The following is a 10268-nucleotide window of genomic DNA, read 5'->3' on the forward strand; positions in this document are numbered from 1 at the left end:
ACACTTGTGCAGCATGTTTTATTCAACATATTTCTTCATTTTATCGAAATCATTTTACTGGATTGTGTTTTAACACATACACTAGAGTTGACAGAATGATTTTATCGTTTGTTGTCAAGAAAAGTCTTCTTTATACAACAGTAGGAGAATATAGCATGAGATCCAAAAACAGCTTGTGTCTCTGGAATTTCCAGAAGTTGTCACCAAGTGCATTAGTGACCAGTAGATGGCGACAGCGAGGCGTCTGAAGACAATGTATTGTTCTGGAATATTACGATATGTTGCCGTAATTTATGGCACGGGATGTACTTTTATTCTGTGCCCTGAAAGTAAACATTTCCAGGGTAACCCAAAGCAGTCATCATAAGTGGCCGCTGGGTGGCGCCAGTGTGAAAAAAGTGCGGTTCACCAAGCAAGTGAAGAAGGTTGTTTTGGATTGGGGACGTGACGTCAGGCATTCAGGTGAATTGATGAGCGGCGTGTACGAGTGAAGGAAGATGGCAGTCGACGGCGCGGCATTCTCTCAGGTAAGCGGGCACACGAGCAAATGTTTGTCGTCCGTTGCCGTTTTTCACGACGCCTTTTTGCTTGTTACAGGATTTTCGTCCTTGGAGGACGCAGTAGCGTTTGAGGTTTGAGGACGGTACGTCACAATTCACTTTTTTTTGCGTCGTTCAGTGTCCTCTCCCCATTTTACTATTGCGGTGGTTGGTTATTGACTTTTGTGCAATTGAATGAATGAATGAATCTTTATTGCGAACATGATTCAAAAAATAAAAAAACAACAAAAACAAACGACAATATGCATCACAATTATTTTCCTTGAGCGTTTGAATTTGCCAATTGTTTGTGATTTTTGTCAAACCCTTGACGTTCCAAAGCCCTTCTGCTCCAAATAAAGCTATAAAAAAATGAATAGATAAATAAATAAATAAGTGTATAGATAAGTACATAAATTAACCAGTAAATGACTGAGTATTTAGAATCGGTTCACTCAAAAGATTCATTCAAAAGAATCGTTCACTGAGTTGTTTGCTACTCATTTATTTATTCATTTAATTTTCTTACCTCGTGTAGTGTACCTACTGAATTGTTCTTTCATCCAGCTCGCGGTGCTTGCCTTCACCTGTCGGTGGATCACCAGCTTCCTGACCTACAGGAGACAGCATGTGAGGCTGGAGACATCACATCTGACACCCGGACCACCCATACTGGCGCCCTCCAGTGGTACGTCCTCTCCCCACTGCTCTTCTCACTCTACACTAACTATTGCTCCTCAGGCGACTCTTCTGTGAAGCTCCTGAAGTATGCAGACGACACCACTCTCATCGGACTGATCCGGGACGGTGACGAGACTGTGTACAGACAGGAGGTGGAGCGGCTGGTCCACTGGTGCAGCCAAAACCACCTGGAGCTGAACCCGCTCAAGACCTTGGAGGTGACAGTGGAGATCCTTCACCACTTTCACCCTTCACTATCCGCAGTAATACCATTCTCTCCACAGACACCTTCAAGTTCCTGGGATCCACAATCTCTCGGGACCTGAAATAGACCAGCCACATAGACTCTGTCCAGAAGAAGGCCCAGCAGAGGCTGTGCTTTCTGAGACAGCTCAGGAAGTTCAACCTGCCACGGGAGCTGCTGAAGACCTTCTATACTGCCATCATCCAGTCTATCCTCTGCACCTCCATCACTGTCTGGTTTGGATCAGCCTCCAAACAAGACAAGCACAGACTGCAGAAAAGATCATTTGAAATCAACCTCCCATCTCTCCAGGACTTGTACCTGTCCAGGACCAGGAATTGTGCAAGTAACATCTCTACAGACCCTTCTCACCTAGGTTGCAGTCTATTCGAACTACTCACCTCAGGACGGCGTTACGGAGCTCTGTACGCCAAAACCAGCAGACACAGAGACAGCGTCTTCCCCCAGGCTGTCGCTCTGATGAACTCACACAACTCTTGGAGTCTCAGTCATTGCTGTGCAATAACATCCTGCTCTCGACGCCTTTTTTGAATTGTCTGTATTATGTGTCCTGTGTCCACTCTGCATCCATTGCAGCCTAGTCATCCTAGAAGCGGGATCCTCCCATCTGTGGCCTCTTAAGGTTTCTCATTTCCCCTAGTAGGAGTTTTGAGTTTTTTCTTTGCCCTCCTGGGTGTTTCAGACCAGGGGATGTTTGAGAATATTTGTCAATTTTCGCACATGTCCTGAGTGTTGTTAGTCACCTAAATGTTGAACAGAGGCTGAGATGTACCGAAGTCAAATTCCTTGTTTGGCATGCTCAAATATATATAAAAACTAATAAAAACATATAATAAAATAAAATATATAATAAAATATAATAAAAATTATTGAGTCTTCTTGAATCTTGAATGAGGTGTACTTAATAACGGACCACTTCATTAGGGAAAAATTATGTTATTAGGTCCACTTGAAAATGGCGGTGTACCTAATGGAGTGTCCAAGTGACATCACAGATCAAACAGCCAATCAGAAAGTGGGGGTGTGACTCCCTCGTTAAGTGCAGGTGCGTGAAAACTTTTAGCTTCTTTCACGTGCTAAAGGAGCTAAAAGTTTTCACGCACCTGCACTTAACGAGGGTCACTTGGAAAAAATGTTGGAACGCGGCTCCGAGGACTAGAGCTTGACACATGACCTTTGACCATGATATTTCCCTAATAAAGTGGCCTGTTATTATGTACACTTGAAAATGGCGGTGTACCTAATGGAGTGTCCAAGTGACGTCACAGATCAAACAGCCAATCAGAAAGTGGGGGTGTGACTCCCTCGTTAAGTGCAGGTGCGTGAAAACTTTTAGCTTCTTTCACGTACTAAAGGAGCTAAAAGTTTTCACGCACCTGCACTTAACGAGGGTCACTTGGAAAACATGTTGGAACGCGGCCCCGAGGACTAGAGCTTGACACCTGTGACCTTTGACCATGATATTTCCCTAATAAAGTGGCCTGTTATTAGGTACACTTGAAAATGGCGGTGTACCTAATGGAGTGTCCAAGTGACGTCACAGATCAAACAGCCAATCAGAAAGTGGGGGTGTGACTCCCTCGTTAAGTGCAGGTGCGTGAAAACTTTTAGCTTCTTTCACGTGCTAAAGGAGCTAAAAGTTTTCACGCACCTGCACTTAACGAGGGAATCACACGGACACTCCATTAGGTACACCGCCATTTTCAAGTGTACCTAATAACAGGCCGCGTTCCATGTTTTCCAAGTGACCCTCGTTAAGTGCAGGTGCGTGAAAACTTTTAGCTCCTTTAGCACGTGAAAGAAGCTAAAAGTTTTCACGCACCTGCACTTAACGAGGGAGTCACACCCCCACTTTCTGATTGGCTGTTTGATCTGTGACTTCACTTGGACACTCCATTAGGTACACCGCCATTTTCAAGTGTACATAATAACAGGCCACTTTATTAGGGAAATATCATGGTCAAAGGTCACGTGTCAAGCTCTAGTCCTCGGGGCCGCGTTCCAACATGTTTTCCAAGTGACCCTCGTTAAGTGCAGGTGCGTGAAAACTTTTAGCTCCTTTAGCACGTGAAAGAAGCTAAAACTTTTCACGCACCTGCACTTAACGAGGGAGTCACACCCCCACTTTCTGATTGGCTGTTTGATCTGTGATGTCACTTGGACACTCCATTAGGTACACCGCCATTTTCAAGTGTACCTAATAACAGGCCACTTTATTAGGGAAATATCATGGTCAAAGGTCACAGGTGTCAAGCTCTAGTCCTCGGGGCCGCGTTCCAACATGTTTTCCAAGTGACCCTCGTTAAGTGCAGGTGCGTGAAAACTTTTAGCTCCTTTAGCACGTGAAAGAAGCTAAAACTTTTCACGCACCTGCACTTAACGAGGGAGTCACACCCCCTCTTTCTGATTGGCTGTTTGATCTGTGACGTCACTTGGACACTCCATTAGGTACACCGCCATTTTCAAGTGTACCTAATAACAGGCCACTTTATTAGGGAAATATCATGGTCAAAGGTCACAGGTATCAAGCTCTAGTCCTCGGGGCCGCGTTCCAACATGTTTTCCAAGTGACCCTCATTAAGTGCAGGTGCGTGAAAAGTTTTAGCTCCTTCAGAACGTGAAAGAAGCTAAAACTTTTCACGCACCTGCACTTAACGAGGGAGTCACACCCCCACTTTCTGATTGGCTGTTTGATCTGTGACGTCACTTGGACACTCCATTAGGTACACCGCCATTTTCAAGTGTACCTAATAACTTTATGCATTTTTTGTACGTGTCAAGAATGTGTATTTGACTACTTCTTTATTTTGGGGGACACCAACACATATTACACAACGTAAAACACATATACATATTGTCATATAAGGCAGTTAACCAAATGTCAAATGTTTATTTTCATGCCCAAAAAATAAAAACAAGGAATAAAACACCAGACAAGTTTTAACATAAATGTTTATTAAAAATAATAATATTAAAAGTACATTTTAAACCAGCAATCCAATGTGAAATTGCAGTAGATATATTGGATAACAATATTTAGGCGCATACACCTTATTTAAAAACTACTATAAGTGTTATATAATCAAGATTACCCAAAGAGAAGCATAATCTCCCCGTTGTTGCAGAACGGCGCATCCCTGCATGCAATAAAGTTAGCCGTTAGCTTGGAGAAAACGCGCATAAAAGAAATGGTGTTTCAGTGAGTGGTTCTTTCTTTCCTTGGTAAATGGTAAATCGACATTCTGGCTTACGTAGTCGACGCCAGGAGGGAGACGCAACACCCTCACTGACTGATCCGTTGATGCACGGAAAGGAATGCAGCTGAACCGTTGACTCCTTCGCGAAAGGGAAAGTCAGGATTCATTCCTTCACTGATCCGTTCTCGTGATGAACTGGAAATGCTGGAAATGCGAATCACTTACTCACAAATTCGTTAGTTGGTGAGCGAGAAATGCAACCCGCGACTCGTTCCTGCAAAGGAAGTGACGTCATTTTCTTCTTCGTTTTGTTTTACAGCGAGGTGGCACCAGCTTCAATGGGCATTACCGACACCTACTGGTTGAAGTCATATGAACTGAAAAAAGAACGATGATTCGTTCACTCACGAGCCAACACTAATTTGTACTTACCCAACGCGCGCGCCACGAAATACTGAACGGATAAGAATGACTCGAAGTGCAAGCGGGACGACCGCCGAGCTCGCCACGTTTGGCGAGTGTCTCCGTCGCTGCGCTCGAACACCTCAGATGTAGGATTCGGCTCCCCACCCCTGTGAAATGTGGACTTTTACTCACTCATTCCAGACACGGATTCATATTTATGTCCACTGAGTTCATATTTCTGCAAGTCAAACAAGCTGAAGACAAAGTAAACTTTTGTGCTGTAATGCATTGTGAAACCACCAGGTGGCCCTTTTGCCTCAGGGACACTGTGACACCTATGGAGTTAAGTGGGGTTGGAATTTGGGTTCAATCTATGGTTAGGCTTCCAAAGTAGGGTTTTAAACTTGTGTTAGGGTTTCAAACTTGAGTTAGGTTTTCAAAGCTTGACCCCCTCCCAACACACACACACACATTTAACCTTGACTTAAATATCAATTAATGTACAGTATCCTTTTTTTCTGTGGGAATAAAAAGCACAAAACTCCACAATATTATTGCAAATTATATTCGAGATGTCATTTTAAGGAAATCATTTATGTATTCACATTGACATGAGCGTGCTTTGAGTGCATTTTTACATAACTGCCTTTGTGCGCATGTCCAAACATCTCGTCACGTTTGCGAATGAGGACTGAACGTATGTGTGTTATTTTTGTACACTTCTCTGGAGCGCAGGGGAAACACAATATGCAGATCTCAGCAGCAGACTCATGACACACACGTACATATATTGTACCTAGGCTATATATACTGTTTGCAGTATATGCGGTATTCAGTCTATCTCTCACACTAAACAGATTCTACTGATTGAAACAGATCTCACGTTTCTCCAGCGTTGGCTTATTCATTGATTTGCTGTGTGTTTTTTTAGTTGCTCCATGTCCCTTTCTTTCTTTCTTTCTTTCCTTGCTTTCCGGGTCCTCCACGTTGACTTCAGTTCTGTACGTTGAGGATTTGTGCAGACAATCCATGGTGCCATTTCCTCAGCTTGGCGAAACGAGGACCTCGCATCTCCGACTCAAACTTCTCTCTGTGGGATGTGGCCAGAGGTCATGTTGGAGCGGGGGCAACACAAGTAAGCGATCGAGTTTGCAAAACAGGTAGTGGTGGTGGTCGAAATGGGGTGTGGGTAATCGTCCCACTCCTGAAAGTTGGGCTTACCTCGACTTCTGCAGAGCTTCCTCATCTGGATCTTGCACTTTTTGGGCAGACAAGAGGATTCGTTAAGATGGCGCAAGAACATGCATTTACACTACACAGATAATAAATAAAGTTGGATTCTTTTTAGGGCAGTCCTTCTCAAATAGTTGAGTGGCGACTGACTGTATTCGGTTCCGGTGATGTGCGCCAGCATCTTGAAGCTTTTGGACTGCAGGTTGGCGGCGCGGCGAGCCCACTCGGACAAGTCCAGTGAGTTGTCAGTGGGCCTGATGACCGCCTGATACACGGGCGAGGCGCAGTCCACCACTGGGTCCTTCATGGGCAGCACCCCGCTGACACACACACACACACACACACAATAAGTATTTGCACTTTTAAGACAAGCAGGTGTGGGAACAAGCAGCAATGTATGGAGCTGGACAGATTAGCCCCCCCAATGTATAACGCGTCTGCGGGATTTAAAACAAAAAAGCGGAATTATAAAATGTCCCCTTTTAAGTGTTATCATGATGGGTGGTACTCACGCCAGGGAAGATCCCGCCTCCTCACTGAGGTCACGACCAGGCGGCGGCGGGGAGGATGAGGAGGGAGGGAGGGATGAAATGAGCAAGAGCAAAGTGGGCGAAACCACACATAGTGACGACTTCGGCGAGGGGTGGGATGGGGTTGGTATGGCGTGCTCACCCTTCGTGACCTTTAGCCTGCGACTGCCCGGCGATGGCATCCATGATGGCATCCTGTGAGTACATGCTGATGGGCGTGTTGTACTGCGCGTGCACGATGGTGGCCTTGCCGCCGGGGCCGCGCACTTCGATGGGCTTGTGGGTGGACAGGGCCGAGTCTTTCAGGGCGATCGGGTTGAAGCTGGGAGTGTACTCCACGCTGTCCCGCAAAAAGACAGGGGGCGCTCGTTACGCAAGTCACCTTTTTACAGCATCACTCGCAAGAACGGATACTGACTTTGCAGGTGTGTTGGCGATGACCTACATCATACAAACACACAAAGAAAGAGAAATTAGACACACTGGTGACATCATGTCACTCTCCAATGGGCGTAACCTCCATCATCATCATCATTGTCGCCAACACACACACATGCAGATGGCACCTCCCCTCTGGCAACCCTGAGTGTGAGCGACAAGAGCAAGGGGTTCTCTATCACATGACACGGACAGAGAAGGCCCTAAATAGCCTGGACGCGCTTCAAATACCTGGACCAACACGCACCACCTGATCCACTTATGTCATGAGTGTACCTATCTCACACACAGTCCGGGACACCCTATCTGCACCCGCAGCAGATAATGTGTGACAGGCTCAGAACATTCCGCCAGCATGTCGGACAGCTGACCCGGTCCAACGAGGCCTCGGCGTCAGGTCCGGCACATGCCCGTGACACCTGACTTATCGGCGGAGGCGAGGAGACAAAGAGAGCTCAGGATGCAGAGCAACCTTAAAGATGCTTTTGAAGGTTGCCGTGGTAACGCCCAACCCCGAAATGGCAACCCTGACTCTCTTTTACTAACGCTGCCATACCTTAGCACTTAGCAGAATAGTTTTCAAAAGTGGCTGACCATCTGCCACAATTAAAAAAAAAAAAAAGGAAATCAAAAATGGCCTTCTGCAATCGCAAGAGCTTTCTCAACAGATTTCCAGTTATGAATGAATCAAAGCCGAGTATACGTCATCGCTATTTGGCAAACAATATTAACTGAAATTTTCTAAAATTGCAGAGGGGAACTCGTCAGCCACAATGTTTTCTTTGTACCAATGAAACTGGTTTTAGTCATCTCTCAAAGCTCTTGAGACTTTTGAAAAACTGTTTGTGAAATTGATGGAACCACTTTATCCATGAAGCCAAATGTGGTTTGATTCCCCCCCTTGTTAAAATTCAAGCAGCCACACTTCAAAAACAGACCACAAGAGGGCAGCAAAATGCAACACGAGCTAGAAGGCGAATAAAGCTGGTTTGTATGCGTCATAAAAATAACAGCAGTGTACCTTCTGGTGGGGGATGATAGGCATGGGGGAGTCCATTCTGGGGGTGGCTATGGGGACGGGTGCAGGACGTCTCGACCTGATCATTCAAAAATACATTTATTATTATTATTTTTACTAAAGGCGTGTGTTTGCTTACTTCTGCATGCTGAGCACGAGTCTGCTGGTGGCCAACTTGATCTTGTTCTGGGCCTCCAAGTGCGTCAGGCCATCAGTGCTGATGCCGTCGATGGCCGAGATGATGTCACCCTGCGCCAAGCTGCCACCCGACGCCTTGCTGCCGGGCGTTATCTGTCAAACAAAGTCAAGAATGCTTTTAGTTTGTGTTTTGATTGCCTTTTTTTTTTTTGCTGGCCCTTTAAGACACGACTGACAGTATCAGGTCTAAATTTACAGTCAACTCGTTAAAAGAGTTAAAAATATGCCAGGCTGTTGATGCCTGCCGACGAGTGACCCGATGCAGGGGCACGCACGAGCACGCGCACATGCACGTGCCCGCATCCACACCTGTCACTGACATTCACTCATCTGAAATTTCTGTTTACGTTCCGCAATCTGACTTCCTTCTTGCGTCAACATTTTACATGATCAGTTCAATAATAGACTTTTTTTTTTTTTTCTTAGAATACTTCAATTTCTTTAGGTTTTTTTTTGCATTTAGACTTTTGAGCACTACAGACAAACACAATCTGAGGTGGCTAACTATTAAAGGTTGGTTTTGAAGCGTTCTATAAATAAAATTGAGTGGAGTTTTAAAATGTTGCCAAAATGTCATTGGCCTCAAGTTGGCTAACAAGATGCGAACAAGGCATTCTCTCTCGCTCTCGGCTTTCTTTTCTTAGAAGTTGGTCTGAAACGGGAGCCGCCTAGGCCGGTCGATGTTGCATCAACTTTATCTCCATCGAGACGGGAACCCGAAATACCAGACCGGATCAGGGAACAATACACGCTCCGTCATTCGGGGAATTTACGTGTTAACTTTTCCACTTATCGAGGAGCCAAAAGGCCCCGGGATAGGTGAGTGCCCCCTCCATGCTCATCTTGCTATTTAAAGGGGAAGCTGTAAATAAACCAAAGTGCCTGCCAAGGACCAAAGACCTCCCCGATACTAAAATAAAAAAAATTCAAATGAATCCCCAATGTATGATATTAATCCACAAAGATAAAAATGAAGGACGTGTTTACCTTAATTAGTAAAATGCGCTTTTAGTTTGTTTTCATTTATTATAAAAATGTTTTGTTATCAATGATAACCATGTGGGTTGCCTTCCACATGTGCTTCCACAGTTTGGTATCCATAAACTGTGGGGTGCACCCGCATAGAAATGTAAACAGAGCTGAGGTGTAATATTTACTTACGTCACTAATTTTCTCTCCAACTCTTTTGGGATGGTCTCTAATTCCAATCGGTTTGATTTCATACCAGTGGATTCTGTTGTTGTCACGATTTGATTCACTGGATTATTTATGATGTGATTAAATAAATTACCTTGGACTATTTTGAGCTGTGGATTGCAAAATGACAGAACACATCCACAAGCACAGACAAGGGGTCAAAGTGCACAAAATCCTCCGTTGTCATCTTCCTGCCGTGATGTTTTCATCAGTATTCTTCTCACGGCGCTCTTACCCTGGAGATGGTGAGGGGCATGTTGAAGTCCTTCCCGCCCTGCAGCCGGAAGCCCCACGGCGCCGGGCCGTTCAGCGTCACCGTGTACGTGCTCATGTCGGCTTCTGGAAGCGCTCGCTTGCCTGGTTTTTGGGAGTCCTGGCTCTCCTCGTTGGCCCTGCTATCCTGCTGGTGTCGTGTGCAGCACCCCCCGCTTCGGACCTCTGCCGCTGATCCTCACGTCAAGGGCCTGGACGCGCAACGCTGGTGGGGCGTTGCGGGAGGGGGGGGGGGGCTGCTAGGGGGTGTGTTCAGGCGCTGTCAGGACAAACAAATACACACAAGAAGAGACA

The 10268-nt window shown here is 45.6% G+C and overlaps 1 protein-coding gene across 2 annotated transcripts; it reads right to left on the minus strand.

Moving 5' to 3' along the window:
* Positions 1 to 5636: 5636 nt before the first annotated feature.
* On the minus strand, positions 5637 to 10182 carry ldb3b (LIM domain binding 3b). Of its 2 annotated transcripts, XM_049759399.1 has the most exons (9): positions 9937 to 10179; positions 8446 to 8597; positions 8310 to 8385; positions 7269 to 7291; positions 6993 to 7190; positions 6833 to 6856; positions 6471 to 6640; positions 6309 to 6345; positions 5637 to 6177 (listed from the first exon to the last, which is right to left on the minus strand). In XM_049759399.1, exons 1-9 carry the CDS (start codon positions 10030 to 10032, stop codon positions 6081 to 6083), a joined length of 873 nt encoding a protein of 290 aa, XP_049615356.1. In that variant the 5' UTR covers positions 10033 to 10179; the 3' UTR covers positions 5637 to 6080. The 2 variants fall into 2 exon arrangements, with proteins under 2 accessions (XP_049615356.1, XP_049615357.1); XM_049759400.2 differs by lacking the exon at positions 6833 to 6856 and having other exon boundaries at positions 9937 to 10182.
* Between the last annotated feature and the right edge of the window lie 86 nt (positions 10183 to 10268).

Source organism: Syngnathus scovelli, chromosome 21, assembly GCF_024217435.2.
Source record: "Syngnathus scovelli strain Florida chromosome 21, RoL_Ssco_1.2, whole genome shotgun sequence".
Taxonomy (NCBI): Eukaryota; Metazoa; Chordata; class Actinopteri; order Syngnathiformes; family Syngnathidae; genus Syngnathus; species Syngnathus scovelli.